General features: G+C 43.6%; 2 protein-coding genes across 2 annotated transcripts; one reads left to right on the forward strand and one right to left on the reverse strand.

Moving 5' to 3' along the window:
• Positions 1 to 3139: 3139 nt before the first annotated feature.
• On the forward strand, positions 3140 to 5829 carry LOC102712589 (WRKY transcription factor WRKY24). Its single transcript, XM_006644871.3, has 5 exons — positions 3140 to 3505; positions 3625 to 3825; positions 4074 to 4663; positions 4754 to 4915; positions 5039 to 5829. The coding sequence occupies exons 1-5, from the start codon at positions 3248 to 3250 to the stop codon at positions 5511 to 5513; spliced, it is 1686 nt and encodes a 561-aa protein (XP_006644934.2). The 5' UTR covers positions 3140 to 3247; the 3' UTR covers positions 5514 to 5829.
• A 3893-nt stretch (positions 5830 to 9722) lies between these two features.
• On the reverse strand, positions 9723 to 10573 carry LOC102712866. The gene has a single exon (XM_040519932.1). It carries the CDS (start codon positions 10477 to 10479, stop codon positions 9988 to 9990), a length of 492 nt encoding a protein of 163 aa, XP_040375866.1. The 5' UTR covers positions 10480 to 10573; the 3' UTR covers positions 9723 to 9987.
• Positions 10574 to 18348: the final 7775 nt, after the last annotated feature.

Genomic DNA, 18348 nt, shown 5'->3' on the forward strand with positions numbered 1-18348 from the left:
CATTCTGTAACATCTCGTATGCACCGAGGCTTCCAGCCGTTTGCTTATGCTTTAACTACTAAAATTTGTCTGGGAGTTAATTTTAGGTTTTAAGTCATAGTTTATTTTCCAGCATGTACCTTAGATAGTTAAGAACACATATAAACTTTACCTATAAATTTTTTTGGGGCCACCTATTAGTTAATCACTTCGAAAAACTGAATTCATAAATCAATTTCGTGAGACGTTGTATTGAAATCGAATGGTAACAAAAGAAATCAAATAAATTAGCATGTGGGCAACAAACACAAATCTTCAAGCAAATCTAATGGATAATAAATTCGATTGGTAGATTCATTTTTTTAAGCGATTGACAAATAGCAAACATAATATTCTTTGAAAGTGATTTTGCTTATGCTTAGGTCATTATCAGTGGTCCTTTCATTTGCTACCGAGAGATGTTTTTTTATTTCATAGAACAAAACTATAATGCTGATGAAATAAAATAACCATCAAGAATGACCTCATAATAATAAGTGAAAAGACTAGAACCCTGCAGAAACGAAATCTCCAATAAGGTCATCGAAAAAGAAAAAGAACATTTCCAACAAGGTGGGATCTGCAGGATCCCGAAAAAGCAAATTGGGATTTTGCAGGCACAGTAATCCACAGTGTGCCAGGGTTGTAACTGCAAAGTTCACCGGGGAACACCAACAATTTGTCTTGGTGACTCGGTCGTGTACTCGTGTTGAATGGTCCGCTGGAAACAATGTGGCTGTGGTGATCAACGGGAACATCTATGTTTCAATCTCAAACCGGAAAAAAGAAGGGTAAAACACTCCAAGTAGCACGGGCATAGTTGGGATTTAGGACACGTGCCTCCTGTATGGTAAACTTGCTCCTTGGAGTATCTGACCTGGGAACTAATCTTGAACTAGAAAATCATAACGGGAGCGTTGAATTTGAGCAGATGGTAAAGATTCGGTAAAATCCGTCAGGTGGAGCCAGGAAAACCAGCAGACCCAAATCCCAGGAACATACGGCTAGCTCGAAGAAGATTGTCCAAACAAAATTATTTGCTCTACGTCTTGATCACATGGGCCTCATTTCTGTCCTCAGGAATCACATGCCTAATGAATTCCATAATCATTTTCAAGAAGCTAGCACTCGGGAGCTTTATATTTTCAGATTTCCCCATATGAACAATTTGTTTCCCGTGATCTCCCTACTGAAATAAAAGTTTTTTTATCATCTTTAAAAAGTATCTTAAGGTACATTGTAACATAAGATACTAAAAATTTGTACTAAAATTCATGGTATCTTGAGATACTTTTTAAGGAATACTTTTTAAGGAATGTAAAAAAAATCCATAAAATAAAGATGGGTTGCATTCCGAGTTTATGAACCCAGAAACATGTGGCTGCCCCATCGTTCGGTCAATTATGAAAGAGCAATTTTACGGTCAACAAAAAGTATCTCGAAGTACCGACACATCGTGGTACTAAATCGTTTCTGATCATTGGATCTAATAGCGCACATCCTATTCAACTAGATCCAATGGTGAGAAATGATTTAGTATCTCAAGGTACTGGTACCTCAAGATACTTTTTATTGGATCGGAGCAAATCTCATTATGAACGATACAGCAAACAGCATAAAAACATGGTTAAACTATTATGTTTATTTTCTTAGTGACTTAAATGCCAACGCTGAAAAGGGAATTAAAATGCAAACCACCCAAAATTTTTCAAACTAAGGTGGTGTTTAGATTGAGAAAATTTTTGGAGAAGTGTCATATCAAATGTTTGATCAGATCTCGGAAGGGGTTTTCGGACACGAACGAAAAAACGAATTTCACAGCTAGCCTAGAAACTGCGAGACAAATCTTTTGAGCCTAATTAATCTGTCATTAGCATATGTTGGTTACTGTAGCACTTATGGCTAATCATAGACTAATTAGGCTCAAAAGATTCGTCTCAAGATTTCTTACATAACTGTGCAATTAGTTTTTTGGTCCATATATGTTTAATGCTTTATTTAGGTGTTCAAAAATTCGATGTGATGTTTTTAAAAAAAATTTAGGAACTAAATAAGGCCTAAGTCTTAGAATTCAAGCTTTGGCAGCGGCATATACGTTTTAGCTAAAAAGATGGAGCACTCGGAAAACCGGAGAGCCCTCGTCAATTTTTTTCAGCAAGAGAAACTAGCCGGACTTTTCATTTTCTGACATAAAACAGTAAGGGAGGGTCCTGTGAACTCAATAGTTTAAATGAGCTCAATTATCCTAGTTTAAGCATAACAACTTCATTTATCAAGTAATCAGGTTTCTCTAAGGCATTTATGTTTGACTCTTTACTGTATGTGCTGTAGAATTTCACCGCACGTCAATACACATGATTAATTATAACTTGCGTTAGTGAACAATTACCATATATGTATACTTGGCTAATTGCAGTTCTGCCATAAGTAAAATGGTGAGAAAGGGAGGTCAAAACCACTTCCCCTCCACTTTAAAATTAACCAAGCAGTAGCCTTGCATCTAGAAAGATAATCTGCTCGTGGTGTAACTTTAAAGTCCTTTATGTTCTACCCATTATATATAAAAAAAATTCCACTGCAAAACTACGATCGGAATGGGAAAAAAAATTACAAGGACGGTTTTGATCCAAATTTAGAACAGAAACTTAAAAGCAACCATGGATATATAAACATAGTTCCAATTGTCCAAGCTAAATTGGATCTAAAAACATTATTTCCTATCAAGTAGCTTGAATTATTTTTTTACCCCGGAACATTAGATTGAAACCAAATTTATTTACCGCAATTCAAATCCACCAGATTTACCCATGATACCAATAGAAGTTTTGAGCAGGTCAAAGAATCCACTCCTGGCCACCAACCTCTCTATCCACCCAAAACCCTACCCGCTCCACACGAAACAGGCTCCGCGGCCCCACGCAGCTGTGGATCTCGTTCCCTGAGTGGTGGGTTTTTATCTCGTCAGCATCGCGCAAGGGCTCTCGCCAATGCGCCGCCAGTCAAACGCCACGAGCTTTGACCAGTCAACGGTCAAAGTTTCAAACCTCTATATAGCTACTCGTCCTGTCCGTCCAAGCAATCCAAACTCCCTCTTCCCTCCCCGGCTTCTTTCCCTCCACCGCCGCCTCCTCCCTCCTCGTTCCCGAACGTACACGCCGGACAGAGACACGCACCGCACGGCGGCTAGCCGTGAGAGTCCGCGGTTTTGGTCGCGAGCTGAGGGCTTCCGATGACAACCTCGTCGTCCGGGAGCATCGAGACGTCGGCCAATTCCCGGCCGGGGCCTTACTCTTTCGCCGGCACGAGCTTCACGGACCTCCTCGGTGGCAACGCGGTGGCCGGCGGCGGGGCGTCAAGGTACAAGGCCATGACTCCGCCTTCGCTGCCGCTCTCGCCGCCGCCGGTGTCGCCGTCGTCCTTCTTCAACAGCCCGATCGGCATGAACCAGGCTGACTTCCTCGGCTCGCCGGTGCTCCTGACCTCCAGTGTAAGCACGCACGCACTCACGCACGCTAATGAACCGAGCTCCATTAATGCCATGCCATCGCCTTGTCATTTCCTGAACGGTTTTCAGATGCTAATGCGAGTGCACCTTGACGTTTTCAGATCTTCCCGTCGCCGACAACGGGCGCATTCGCGTCGCAGCACTTCGACTGGAGGCCGGAGGTGGCGGCGCAGAGCGCCGATCAAGGCGGCAAGCACGAGCAGAGGACTTCCTATTCCGACTTCTCGTTCCAGACGGCGCCGGCAAGCGAAGAGGCCGCGCGAACGACGACTTTTCAGCCACCGGTCCCACCGGCCCCACTGGTGAGTGAGGGCAACTTAACGTCAGCTGTTACCCTTTTCGAGGGGTTCCGCGCTGACTTTGTCCAAAAGAAACAATAGTAGTATCGTCCTTTCACTGATCCAGCAACCAAGATATGACATCAAGTCTGACGTGTCAAGATCTCGTAGCTTCTCCTAGCTAGCTCCTCGTCAGTTTGCAACAGTCAAAGTGTCAAAACCCAAACTACTTATACTAGTAATAGTCTCTAAACAATATTGTTTTCTGGCAGGGGAATGAGGCATACAGAGGTCATCAGCAGCAGCAGCCATGGGGCTACCAGCAGCAGCCTGCAGGCATGGACGCGGGAGCCAACACGGCGAGCTTCGGCGCGGCGCCGTTCCAGACGACCTCGTCGGAGATGGCGCCACAGGTGCAGGGCGGCGGCGGGTACAGCCAACCGCAGTCGCAGAGGCGGTCATCGGACGACGGCTACAACTGGCGCAAGTACGGGCAGAAGCAGGTGAAGGGGAGCGAGAACCCACGCAGCTACTACAAGTGCACCTACCCGAACTGCCCAACCAAGAAGAAGGTGGAGAGGTCGCTCGACGGCCAGATCACCGAGATCGTGTACAAGGGCACGCACAACCACCCCAAGCCACAGAACACCCGGAGGAGCTCCGGCTCGGCGGCGGCGCAGGTCCTGCAGAGTGGCGGCGACATGTCCGAGCATTCCTTCGGGGGCATGTCCGGCACGGCCGCGACACCAGAGAACTCGTCGGCGTCGTTCGGCGACGACGAGATCGGCGTGGGCTCCCCGCGGGCTGGGAATAATGCCGGGGGCGACGAGTTCGACGACGACGAGCCGGACTCCAAGAGATGGTGAGTGCCTGTTCGCAACACTCTTCGCGCCAAATCGTGTTACTAGTTGCGAGAAACAGACAACTGAACCTGTGTCCACTGAAATATCAGGAGGAAAGACGGTGACGGCGAGGGGATCTCCATGGCTGGCAACCGGACGGTGCGGGAACCAAGGGTCGTCGTCCAAACGATGAGCGACATCGACATCCTCGACGACGGCTACCGCTGGAGAAAGTACGGCCAGAAGGTGGTGAAGGGCAACCCGAACCCAAGGTAAGAAGAACCAAAAAGATCCCATTTCCCCTCTCCTCATGTAGTGCATACTGAGTTCGTCCATTGACGCGATCGAGCATGTGTATGTCGTACTTATCGTGCACGCTGCTCTTGTGGATACAGGAGCTACTACAAGTGCACCACGGCCGGTTGCCCCGTGCGGAAGCACGTGGAGCGCGCGTCCCACGACCTGCGCGCCGTGATCACCACCTACGAGGGCAAGCACAACCACGACGTGCCCGCCGCGCGGGGGAGCGCCGCGCTCTACCGCCCCGCGCCGCCGGTTGCCGCCGCCAGCCACCAGTACCTGCCGAACCAGCCGACCGTGTCCTACCAGTCCGGCGCCGCCGGGCCGCAGTCCTACGCTCTCAGGCCCGACGGGTTCGGCGCACAGGGCGGCTCGTTCGTCCTCGGTGGCGGCGCGGCGCCGTTGCAGGACGGCGGGAGCAGCTTCGGAGGCTTCTCCGGGTTCGACGACGCCAGGGGCTCGTACATGAGCCAGCACCACCAGCAGCAGAGGCAGCACGACGCGATGCACGCCTCGAGAGCCAAGGAGGAGCCCGGAGATGACATGTTCTTCCAGAACTCGCTCTACTGATCGCTGAAAGAATCGTCGTAGGAAATCTCAAATGACACGTCGGAACTGTAATTTTAGGATATACTGTAGTCTTGATACATTTGTTTATTTGTTTGGAGGGCCCAGGAATGCAGATGGCTGCAGAAAAGGGTACCGTCCCTTAACACATGGAGATGGAGGAAAGGATGTACTCCTGTAGGATACGCAGCAAATTTTGCTCTGTATTTTTTCCACATAGAAATATGTTGTATAAATACATACAAATTCGATTTTTTACATCTTCCAATATTCATGTTCTCCATACTGGGTGAAAATCTGTATATGTCTTTACACTTTACACTTCCGCAATACAAATTTCTAAAATAAAAAACCTTCCGCAATACCAGATCGATCACGGTGTTGTAAGACTTGTAATTGTATAGATTGATCGATTCAAATCGCTTCCGGCAGCTCTTTCCAAAATGAACAACGGTATAGCATAATCAAATGTCTTAATAGTCAGAATCTGACGTGTGCGGTTTCATCAGCTTAGCCCGAAACAGCTAGTACTTCCAGGCTCCTTGCGTGGCTAGACGGCTAGACGCCAGCACACCTCGTCAGGTACACGCGTAGCCGAGAGGAGACAGATACGCACGACTACGACTAACGGACAGGCAACAACAAAACAGAGTTAGAACTAGTCAGGAAGAAGCTAAGCAAAGCTACAATCGAGTTTAACAGCCACACAACGCAAGTATTTGACCGTGTATCTTGACCACGGTTCTTAATATACCTAACCACGTGAATGTCATTTGACCGTGTCCTAGAAAACGAACGAAACGGCAGAAGTCCAAAGTCCAAACCACGCAACGCAGCTCAGCGCCACGGGCACAGGCAGTAAACCAGCGCGAACTCCCGTTCGAGCAGCGTAACCGAGCCAGAACCTGTCCGGCGCACAGAGCGGACGGACACACGTAAGAAGCCAGGCCGCAACTCTTGCCTGCACGGCTCCGGGCCTTGTCTCGACGAAGCCGTTCAACCGGAACGTCCACCACCATCACGAGCACGAACGCGGCGAAAGACCCAGAATAATTTGTGCGTGTTTGCCCGCACCACGCCGCTCGTTGTGCCGTGCACCCCGCGTACCTGGGTGGGGAGATGGTTAGCCGAGCCGAGCGGCCCGCTTGTGGATGGCGAGGCAGCAGCAGGCAGACGGCACGGCGCGCGGGACCGAATCAAAGCGACGCAGCAGGCGTCGCTGCACCTCTCCCCATCGGCGCGGCGTCCTTTTGCACTTTTCCTTAATTTTCCACCCTTTGCGCTGCGCGATGGACCACTTCCCGGCGACGTTGATACGTTGAGGTTAGGGGGCCGGTCGCTCGCGGGCGAGGCAGCGGATGGATATGGATGCGCCGGCAAGACGATGATGGCTACCGGTCGAGCCTCCTTGCCAAATTGGTGTCGGGTGTTCGCTTTGAAACTCAGCTGCCGCCACGTGATTGCAGAGTAACCGGGCTGCGCGCACACGGTCGCAGTGTCGCCCGCACCGTATTTGACTCGCACGCCTGAACGGCTCGCCGGTAAGCAGAGCGATGGGTGTGTCCCACTGCCGGCATTACCGGGCAATCTCAACTCGATGTGGAGGATTTACGAACTTTACAGCCAGTAATGGTATTCGTGTCTCCTCCGAAAAGACAGAGAATGGATCAATGGTGCAATTTATCGTGGAATTGGGGCGGTAGCAGATACACATGAGCTCTTTTGTCGCGGGTATCCACTACGAGATTGACTTGACGATTTCTAGAAGGTTAGTAGCACTGTAGCAGGATACAAGAGTAACCAAGCTACACGACTTGGAAATGATAAGTAAGAGTAAGTGGGCCATCCCTTGTGGGATTACCACAAATGTCAGTGCTGTACCACCTTAAAATGCCTAACGTCGATAACTTGAGATAGCATTTTGACTTCGCTTAAATAATGCTACCGGTACTATACCCAGGCTTGATCTTTCAAAAGGTGATTGAGTTGACTATATCAAAAAGCGTCACCTTTTCTCCTTGCTTATGTTTATAAGTCAAAATTTAAAATTTCAATCTTAGATTTAGAATTGATTTATGATTTTTTTCATCATAATTTACTCTCACTCTTTGCTTTTAGATTACTAAGAACACATATATAAAAGTTTTATTTATAAATTATTTTATATATACAAATATGTCATTTGACTTTTTCTTTTTTTAAAAAAATGAAAATCTGACGCCCTTAAACCAGAAATTATTATTGTCATGTTCATGTTCGCAGTCAAAATGTCGCATGGATATTGTGCTGACCACGCCAAAGTCTTACCAAGAGTTCCTACGAATAAAAAAAAGGCATTCCCCCTTAAATCAGAAATTACTTATGCCACAATTTTTTCATATACAAATCTAAATAATTCCAAAAATATTGTAATTCAAATTTAGAAAAAGGCTAACAACCCATATTTTAGGATTAAGTTAAATAACATGAATGTGGTTATTCTGACATATTTTCTAAGCCCCAGAGATCCACATATCATAATTCATTTCGATTGTTTAGAAGTAATACTATCTTAATAAGAAAAATGATCTGATATAGCAAGTTTAATATTTTTTATTGAACAACCAAAGTTCGACAGGAGGCATGTCAAACACCGAACAAGGATAAGGGTTGTTCGATCGGATTGTTGGCATGGTAAAAAAAAAAGAATCAATGATGTATGTGCATGCCGTGTTAAAGACATGAGACCTATCGAAACACCGTGGTTCCATAGGCTAGCTTGCAATAGATGAATGCACACACTTTTAACTTTGGTATTTTTGATATGTACGAAATGATACGTTCTTTCGTGATCAAGTTACTAAGGGTGTGTTTGGTTGGTGGGATATGTTTGGATGAGTGATGGCCGTTCAGGTTTTTGATGTGTTTAGTTCATGGGCAAAACTGGATATGGTGGCCCAAAAAGGGAATATTTTACGAAGATGCTGGATGGGTGTATCCGGCCAAATTGGCTGGATTAGCTCATCCATCTTCGGAACCATGATCATTAGTGATTGTTTAGTGATAATTAGCTTGTTTTGACATTAATTACCAAGTTTATATTAGTGTTAATTAATAATGATAGATATTTTTAATTGATAATTTATATTAATTACGATAAAATCTATAATAATTAATTTATATTATTATTTATTAGTAATTCAATATGTCCATTCTATCCATCCAACCAAACAAAAAATTGGATCATCTTATCCATCTAACCAAACATAAAACTGGATCACCATATCCCTAAAAATATGGATGGTCATATCCCATCCCACCTTGACCACCAATCAAACGCACCCTAAATCTCCCCTTCATATCCTCCGTGGGTGATATGTCTTCTTTTATAGTGGAAGAAGTTGATGAAAAAGGAATAGGTAGGTATTCTGGAGCGATGAATCTCAACCTGCAACTTTTAAGGCGTCTTCAAGATTCATTCAACAGAAGGGATTGGCTGAAGTATTACTATGTTAAGTCTGGGCGGGTTGATGTTTTTGCTATTTATAGGCGATGTAACCTAAGCTTGGTTTGATGATGCCTTTCTGGGCCGATGGATGTGTTGTGGTGTTACCTAGATGTGAGCACATTGAAGTGCTGTTTTGTATCCCGAATTGTAAAACCGGTAACCCCGGTTCCTTCTGCCCTTTTCCTTCTTCAATGAAAAGTTGGGCCTCGGGGCTTAAAAAAAAAAGTTGGGCCTGAGCTTTTTTTCTTAAAAGAAACTTTGGTCGTTCGATAGATGATCCGATGGAGCATGCCAAATTCCCATGAATTGCTATCTTATGCATCAATTTCATAGGTTTTTTTAGCATGAACTAACAGATCATTTCGCTCTTTTAAGAAGTCCCAATGCATCTTCTCTCTCCTCTCTCAATTTCATCAGATTCCTTTAAACCATCCAAACACAATAGGTTTTGAATTCCCGCTCTTTGAATTTCTATAGTGTTTGCACATACACGACACATTTCAATTTATGAATTTGTCCTATTTCTTCAGTTTCGAAATCATAAAACCAAACGAAGCATATTTGGGTTTCACAAATATTTGTTATTATTTTTAACAAAACTGGAAATCAGTCATAATGATTTATAATTTAAAATATACTATTTTTAACTTATATTTTTCGATTGGTATTGGTATCCCTGAGCTGGAGTAGATGAGCAGAAAGGATTGAAAGGAGAAAGAGAGGAAAACAAGCTATTTTTTAGAAAGTTTCAATGAACACAACCAAATCTCTTTGTACAGGTTGGGCCGTCGGGGCTCTTTTTACATTTATTCCGTCACAGTTTTCCCATCATCTCCCGAGCTAGAAACTGCATGCGTCGACGGATTGAAGGTGAGAACTGGAAATGTCCTTGTCGCTCGAGGTATTCACATCGGAAGATGAGGAAGAAAACCAAAAAGAATATATAGAATTGGAAGAAGAAGAGAGAAGAGAGCTCTTCGAGCTCCCTAGCTAATCCGATGTCTCCTCCACTATGCTCTCGAGTTGCGGCCGCCATACGCCGACACGGCTGCCGCTCCGCCGCCTCCGGTGACCACTCGACAGCAGCTCCCTCAGGTAGTTGTCCTGCTCCGCGGTGCTCGCGGCCGTCGCGCCGCTGCTCTTGTGTTGGTGGCTCGGCCACTTGCTCTTCTTGGATGAGCTCGGCCGGTTCTTCTTCCTCCTGTCGGCCGGCAGGGTCGCCGAGGGGATGAGGAAGTAGATGCGGCCGCGCTTAAGCTCGGAGTCGGGTGACACGATGACGAGCTTCTTGGTGGGGCACCCGACGCCGGCGGAGGACCACGCGGTGGTGAGCGTGTGGTTGGGGTGAGCGGCGAGGACGGCGCCGGCGGTGATTGGGCAGCTGAACTCGTCGACGTGCCCGCTGAGGTGGACGATGCGGACGACGTCGAGCGCGCCGCAGGGGAGCACGCAGGCCAGGCAGCACCGCAGGCTGTTGCCCATGCCGTAGTCCTCGTCGCCGTCGTCTTCTTCAGCGGCGCTGGTGTTCGATCGCTTGTTAATTGGTTGCTGTTTTGGTTTTTTTTTGTGAGTTTGATGGGAGTGGCACAGGAAGCGGACTAGCTTTGCATATATATAGCGCGCCAAGTGGAGATGGGCGCCATCACAAATCATAATTATCTTTGGCGCTTATTAAATAGAGAAATGCTACATTTACACATAAGTGCTACACGGTTTCGACCAAATGTTTCCTAACACAAACTATTCTGTTTGTTTTATACTTTCTCCGATTTGAAAATGAAAAAGTCTACTTCAGCCCTTGAACTATCAGGGTTATCTACTTAACCTCTAATGTATCAAAACTAGATATTTCACTCACCTGAAGTACAAAAACTAGATCAAATAACCCTTTGAAACGGTTTTGTAGGTGATTTTGCCATGAAGATGCCAACGTGGTAGCTCTATTGCTTGCATGGCATAAAGATTGACCCATTAAACTTAAGTTGAATCAAATGTTTCTTTTCACTCATGGATCAACAATCATAAAAATTACATATTATCATTAATATTTATCATTCTCAAGCCAGTTCACTTGTGGAAAAAAAATACTGAACTAGCTACCACCATGTCACTGCTCCTCTATACTCCACATGGCCAAAACCACCACCATGTCATAATGTACACAGCAAAACTACCTATAAAACCACTCTAGGGGGTATTTGAACTGGTTGCGTAATTCAGGAGATGAAATATCCAATTTCATATATTAGGGGGTTAAGTAGACTGTAGACCAACCATGATAGTTCAGAGGATGAAGTAAACTTTTTTCCATTTGAAAACATATCGTTTATTTGTACATTTTCAGGCTCTCAAAATACAACTTTGATATCTAACTTCTGTCTCAATATTCGAAGCAAATATGCTTTCAGAACCTGAGGGAGGATCTTGTATGTTCAGATGGTTTAAGTTCACACATACACCATATGGTTTCTCACTCCAACGTAACATTAATATGGTCTCATGTTATCCTATCATTCCTATGAGTTCTTTTTCATGTTCATTTGAGGTATTGCGAGATAGAGGTATTTTCAGTGTTAACTAGTAGGGGTAGCTGATAGCTCATCTGAAAGGTATAAACCCCAATTCTTGTACAGTTTTTACCCTTTTCCTGCTTTATTAAATGAAATTAACACAACCAGTATGCAGGTTCGTTCAAACAAAAATTGAGAGGTATAAACCTCTTGTTAACATTGAGGGGTATATGTAACTTATGTCAGGAAAAAAATGGTACTAGTTAAGGAATTTATTTTTAAGAGAAGAATATTATGCATGGTATAATGTTCCATAAAATATGCAAATGCAAAATTGAACTTTCACCCTGCAAGTATATTGAATCATCTATTGGACCAGCAATGCACCAAACAGTGTTATAAGTTTATAGCAATCCTCCCTTTTAAAAGACTAATTATTTTCTTTCAAAAAGTATTTCTTCCATTTTATCGATGTTATGAAAACCAGTGTCCCTACACCGGTGACTCGCGGCATGGAAGGACTCTTCGCCGAAGGATAGTTTGAGTTACCCGAAAGATCCTTCATCGAACGAGGCGTTGGGCTTCTTGGAGGGTAGAATGGACTACTCAGAGTATCCTTTACCAAAAGAGAGGTCGGACCACCCAAAGATCCTCCATCAAAGAAGGGGTTAGACCATCCGAAGGAGGTAACATACGGGTCCCAATAAAGATGGTCTTTTTTAGGATCTTATAGGACGCTTGACATGTTCGGACTATCAAAATTAATGCTACATGTATTGTATTTATGCTACATATTCTTCATGTCTGACATATTTTTATCCCTGTCATATATTGTAATCGGACATTTACTAACACCCCCATAGAAAATGGACACCTCTATCCCTCGTTGAGATGTGGGTATAGCAAAATCAATGAAATGAAATGCAACGAGCATTTTCTTGTCAAGTATATCTAGGCTGTACCACTGTAGGACAAAGAAATGTACCAGTGCATCATGTTCTCTGGGCCATGCAGGGTTCGTTTACGCTTTTTTTAGTGCTTTGCTTCACTGGATACGTGTTCTCTGCTTTCCCATAGATTCCTTTGGAGGTATCTCTACTATAATTTTCATTAGCAATAAAAAAAACCGAGATGTCAGAGTGTTAGATTAATACACAAATTATTTGAAATATCGGGATATCAGGAATTCAGGATGGTCGTCCTGTTGCGTTCTTACGCAGGAAGTTGCCACGAAAGATCCCTTTGCAATGATTAGCACTAATAATCTCCCTTGCATTATCTGTAATGATTCTCATGAAGAACATTCCTAAACCCTAATGGCTAAATAGCATGGGGAAGAGGGTGATCAAGATTCAAGAGTTCGCAGATCACTAGATGTTAATCTTAGCATTATAAATTGATTAAACCACATGATGTTCTTATGCTGAATGGTTCCCGTTTATCTTTTTGGCAACGAATTTATCACTTTATATGCTACTTTTAGCCTTATCCTTTTACATGATGTATCATATTTTTTTAAATAAAATATAAAAAAAATCTTTAGTAGCATAGATCTGAAAAATCTCAATCACCAACGAAATCGTTGTATGCACCCACCTCCACAGAATGGAATACGGATCATATGGGAAAAGGAAAGTAACTCGACCGAGTTTGTCTTTTATCAAGATTAGCAGGTTTCTTGAACATACTCCCGTAACTATGTAGAGATGCTTTGATCTGGAAGAAGGTTTTCTTTTGAGGATTTTGCTGATCGTGCGTTTTGGAATTGCCGATCCTATATTGCTAGAGTTAGCTTTTGCATTATAGCAGCTTGTTGTTGGTAGATGTGGGTGGTTCGAAATGATATGATCTTTAGAGATGTTTTGGTAAAATCTCCTTCTCAGATTCTTTATAGAATTATATGTTGCCTTCTGCAGTGGAAGATGTTGTTGAAGGATGGTGAACAAAGCGAGCTGGACAGATGGATAAGCGCTCTACAACAGATTGCAAGAACCCAACACGACTCTAGAGCAGAGATTGGCTGAATTTTGGTGATGTTATTTTGTTTTGTTAGAACATCAGAGGCCTTTTGGCATGTCTTCGAGTCAGTTCTCTTTTAGTTCTTTTGGCTTTTGGGTTTAATATAAAACCGGTAACCCCGGTAACCTCTTGATACTTGTTTCATATGGTTTTAATGAAAAACAGGGCTGAATAAGCCTTTTATAAGAAAATAAAAAAAAAACGAGTTGAACCAACAACAACTTACGGGTTTTAGTAGCAGACTCTCTTCATTAACATACAAGCAATTTGGTAACATTGAAAAGACAGATAGAAAGAAAGAGAAATGGTTACTACGCATGATAAAGACTCATGTCTGACTCTTGGTATTTACCGAAGAAAATTTTGTTGTATATGTTGAATAAAAAGAAGAGGATGGTAATAATTTTTTTGTTGTTGTTGTTATTGTAGTATTAATAATTGAAAATCTCTTTATCTCAACTATTGTACATGTCATAACTCTAGATTATATGTATTGATTAAGGATATATACAATAGTTCAGAAGAACGTTATCGGTAAGGTTTACCATGTCACATATAGCTAACTTGTACAATAAATTATTTATTTAATGGTCTATAAACTATTTAATTTCCGTATGTGTCCATGATCAAGCATGAATATAGCTTCATGCGCCATTTAATAGACGAGATCAAACCTGTTGTCGTCGGAAAGATGTCCCATACAACGCCGATGGAGCCGTCGATTCGTTTCTCTCACGAGAGATAACTCACCTCTCTTTCCTCGGAAATTGTTGTCTAGAACAGTTGGGATTTCTTATGTGGCGCAAAAAAGACAACAAGCTTATGTCCACGGTACATGACTTAAAATCATATCTCTATCTACAGTGAATACCTTATATATTCGTGACTTTTTTGGCATACCGCACCAAAATAGTACGAGCAACCGGGAATAATGTCCAGACATACCTTTCACGACCGGGGAAGCTAGGAACCAAACTTTCAGCCACGAGATGCCACGATGACATTCTCACATTCCCCAGGCTGTAGGAACCCAACAGAAAACGTTGGGAAGGCCGTAGCCCGGAAGCTGCCTGCCTACCAGGCTGCGCGGCACCTGCACGGTGGCGGCACGGCACGCCGACCGGGCGCGCAACTGTGCAAGCGATCGGGTGCATATCCCCCTCGCCAAACCGCCCAAATCTGCAGTAACCACGGCCACCGAGACCGCTGTGCCCCGGCGCCCCAACCGTCCCGCTACCACTTGCCTCGGCGCCTCGGCGGTGTAGCACGAAACGCACCGCACGCATGCTTCCCAGGGCCACGAGGTCTTTCGGATGGGCGGCACGCGTACGTGCGGCCCGGGCGGGGGAGCAGGAGCAGCCGCGTTTTGGACCGCACGTCTCTGCCCGACGCCGGCGAGTGCGTTCGCAACGCGAGGCGAGGTGCCTCGTCGTTCCAGTCCGGAATTCCCAACCGTAGTAATCTCGCGTGCGTCTCCCGACCGAGCCGGACGGATCGATCCTGTGCTCCCCCTCCCCCGTACGGGCTCACGATCTCCTTGCCAGCTGGTGTGTACAGTGCAACAGATCGTGCCATCTACGTGCGGCTGCCGCCACCTCCAGAGTCCAGATACGGACTGACGATACATGAACGAAACCTTAACCCACTGATTTGATTACAAATTTACGCGTAGATTAGGAGTATACTAATCCTGTTTGTAACCTGTCAGGCGAGGGCGTGAGTGACAGATGGACTCATGGAGCGTTCACGTGCGCCGTGGTGGCATGGTAGTAGAGATCACGCTCCCGCTCCCGCAGCTGGGGAGGAAGCAGCCGGGAAGCTTCGCATGGGCGCCGGGAGCTGGTGCTGCACCCGCACCTGCCGTACCGGCACCGACCGCCTCGGCATCCGTCAGAAATATGCGAGTATTCATTTTTAGTTCAAAAAATTTTCGTAAAAACACGCATCGAATCTTTAGACATCTAAATATAGCATTAAATATAGATAAACCAAAAAACTAATTGCACAGTTATATGAGAAATCGTGAGACGAATTTTTGAGACTAATTAGTCCATGATTAGCCATAAGTGCTACACTAACCAATATGTGCTAATGACGGCATAATTAGGCTCAAAAGATTCGTCTCGCGGTTTCCAGACGAGCTGTGAAATTCTTTTTTCATCTGTGTCTAAAAACCCATTTCGATATCCAGTCAAACGTCTGATGTGGCATTCATGCCAAAATTTTTTGTCATCTAAGGTGGTGTTTAGATTAAGAAATTTTTTAGAAGAAGTGTCACGTCAAATGTTTGACCGGATGTCGGAAGGGGTTTCCGGACACGAATGAAAAAACGAATTTCACGGCTAACATATAAACCGCGAGATGAATATTTTGAGCCTAATTAATCCGTCATTAGGACCTGCTTGTTACTGTAGCACTTATAGCTAATTATAGGCTAATTAGGCTCAAGATTCGTCTCAAGATTTCTTCCATAACTGTGCAATTAGTTTTTTGGTTCATCTATGTTTAATGCTTTATTTAGATATCAAAAATTCGATGTGATATTTTTGGAAAAAAAAATTTTAGAACTAGACAAGGCCTAAACACCCCCTCAGGATTTGGGATCAAATCCACCGTTTTCCTCTCCCCAAAGTCAGCGAGCCAGGCGTTCCGCTATTCTATCCACGCATCGCCCGGAGGAGTAAAAGACTGCGGGGTCTTCTACATGTGGCAGCGGCGCTGTCAGGTAGGGCAGCCAACCTGGCAAGTGTCAGGGACGGGAGCGCACCGGCGTTTGGCCCGTCTGTCACGCTGGCTGGCCGTGGGTATGTGATGTGACGAGAGTTTCAAGTACGACTGTCAACCATACAAAACTCTCTCACTGGTATCAGTTGAATTGAACAGTGTGTTGACTCGATTTTGGAGGGAATACAGATAGAGCAATGCTATGCGTACGATGTTTGTACTCACGATTTAACGGCAGCACGCAGCAGCAGCAAGTCGAGGCGACGGCGTCGCCGCGGAGATCAGCACGTAGCAGAAATCGTGGCGAGGGCGCGCAAAATCTGCTCGTACGTATTCTATAGTACGCGGAGCGTTTTCCAATACAGATATGACTTTATATGAGTATTGAATAGGAGTATATGTCTGTCTTTTTCCCGAGAAGTTCTACTGGTTGCCATTCGTTTCAAGGCAAAAGAAAGAAAAAATGTATTGTTTTCCATAGCCACAATTCGTGAATTACTAACCGATATAATTTTTTTACAAAAATCTTTCTAACTAAATGTTGATTTAAAAATTAATTAATATTTTTTAAGATTGCAATAGTATCTCATTTTGTTTGGTGTTTTATCTTTTCTTTGTACCTCACTCAAATTCACCCTCAAGCCTTATTCTTTCCTTATGAGATTCTCTTTTCTTGAATCATCAAATTTTGGGATATATATTTATCTGTATAAACCACTAAATTAACCTGACTTTCGAAAGGTTAGATGAGAATTTTTGTATAGAAAAATTTTGCACAAAATACACTCTTCGAGAGCTTAAATGTGGGTCCCTGTGCTCCTTGTTCTGGTACCGTGTAGTAGATTTCTCGTTTGGAGAGACAGATAGGGGTGATAAAAAATCAAATGATATAGTTGAAAATAATTTAGAAATAAAAATTTTATATATGTAATCTTAGCGATCAAAAAGTCAATGCCGGTAAATAAGCTTTGGTGAAAAAAGAATCAAAAATCAACTCTAAATTTAATTTTAAAATTTAAATTTTGGTTTGTAAGCATTAGCGAAAAGACGAAGATTAAGAGAGTGCACACAATTGTTTACGTCTATCTGGATGCCTGGTTTTTGCCTTGTCATTTCTGCTGTTAGACTTAATTTGGATACGGTTTTCGGTGGTCCAGAGGTCGGATGGCGAGGCAGCATATTTAGGTTATTGGAATAGATGAATATCACCATATTCTTTTTGGAGGTGAATATTGCTGCGTTGGATGGTTGGGACTTGAGAACTTGATTCCCGTCGCAACAGCCGGAGGCTGATGGACGTGGACTTGTTTGATTATTATTCGAGTTTGAGTATTATTTGAGTATTGTCATTGACAGGATAAAAGCGTGCTGGATACCTGAAACCTGCACTCCTCCAGTGTATTTGGGATCATGGATGAACAGGCAGTACATATGCCCGCGAGACATCCACTTCAGGTTTCACACGTTAGATAGCACCCATGGTTCTCAAGTGTCAACATAAAGATATTCCAAGGGCTGTGACTTTAGCACTTCTAGAAATGTAGAACAGGAGGCTATGGAGGCATCGGAAGCTTGGAGCACTCCATGGTACTCCCTCCACTTCAAAATAGTATTTTGAACCTATTTTATTTTATTAAGATATGGATTTAACCAAAACCTAATCTATTAATATATTACTTACGTGACACAAAAGTATAATGATAAGAAAATATTTTCCAATACGAATCTAATAACAGTCAAAATAATTGTTAGTCAAACTTTTATCCTAACAAAACTAAACACACTCCATATTTCAAAACAGAGGGGTTACGTTGTTGCAAAAATGTCAACAAGAAAGCAGCTCACTAGTAAACCAGCAGGTCATCGTTTCGCTTATATTAAACATAAGCAAACGACTTACCAGTGATTAAAAAATAAATTACGAGTAAAATTTGTATATACATGTTCTTATTAGTGATCTAAAAGAAAAATGATAAAAAATAAACTACGAAGAGACAATTAAAAATTAACTTCAAAAATAAGTTTTAAAATTTAAAATTTGGCTTATAAGCATAAACATAAGCAAGAAGACGAGGTTGCAGAAGAAATATCCCTTGGA

Source organism: Oryza brachyantha, chromosome 1, assembly GCF_000231095.2.
Source record: "Oryza brachyantha chromosome 1, ObraRS2, whole genome shotgun sequence".
NCBI classification, from domain to species: Eukaryota; Viridiplantae; Streptophyta; class Magnoliopsida; order Poales; family Poaceae; genus Oryza; species Oryza brachyantha.

Bases quoted from the DNA above. Each gene is read 5' to 3' on its own strand.
- LOC102712589 (XM_006644871.3), top strand. From the start codon at position 3,248: ATGACAACCTCGTCGTCCGGGAGCATCGAGACGTCGGCCAATTCCCGG. The intron at 3,826-4,073 runs GTGAGTGAGGGC...GTTTTCTGGCAG, and splicing joins CGGTCCCACCGGCCCCACTG to GGGAATGAGGCATACAGAGG. The intron at 4,916-5,038 runs GTAAGAAGAACC...TTGTGGATACAG, and splicing joins AAGGGCAACCCGAACCCAAG to GAGCTACTACAAGTGCACCA.
- LOC102712866 (XM_040519932.1), bottom strand. From the start codon at position 10,479: ATGGGCAACAGCCTGCGGTGCTGCCTGGCCTGCGTGCTCCCCTGCGGC.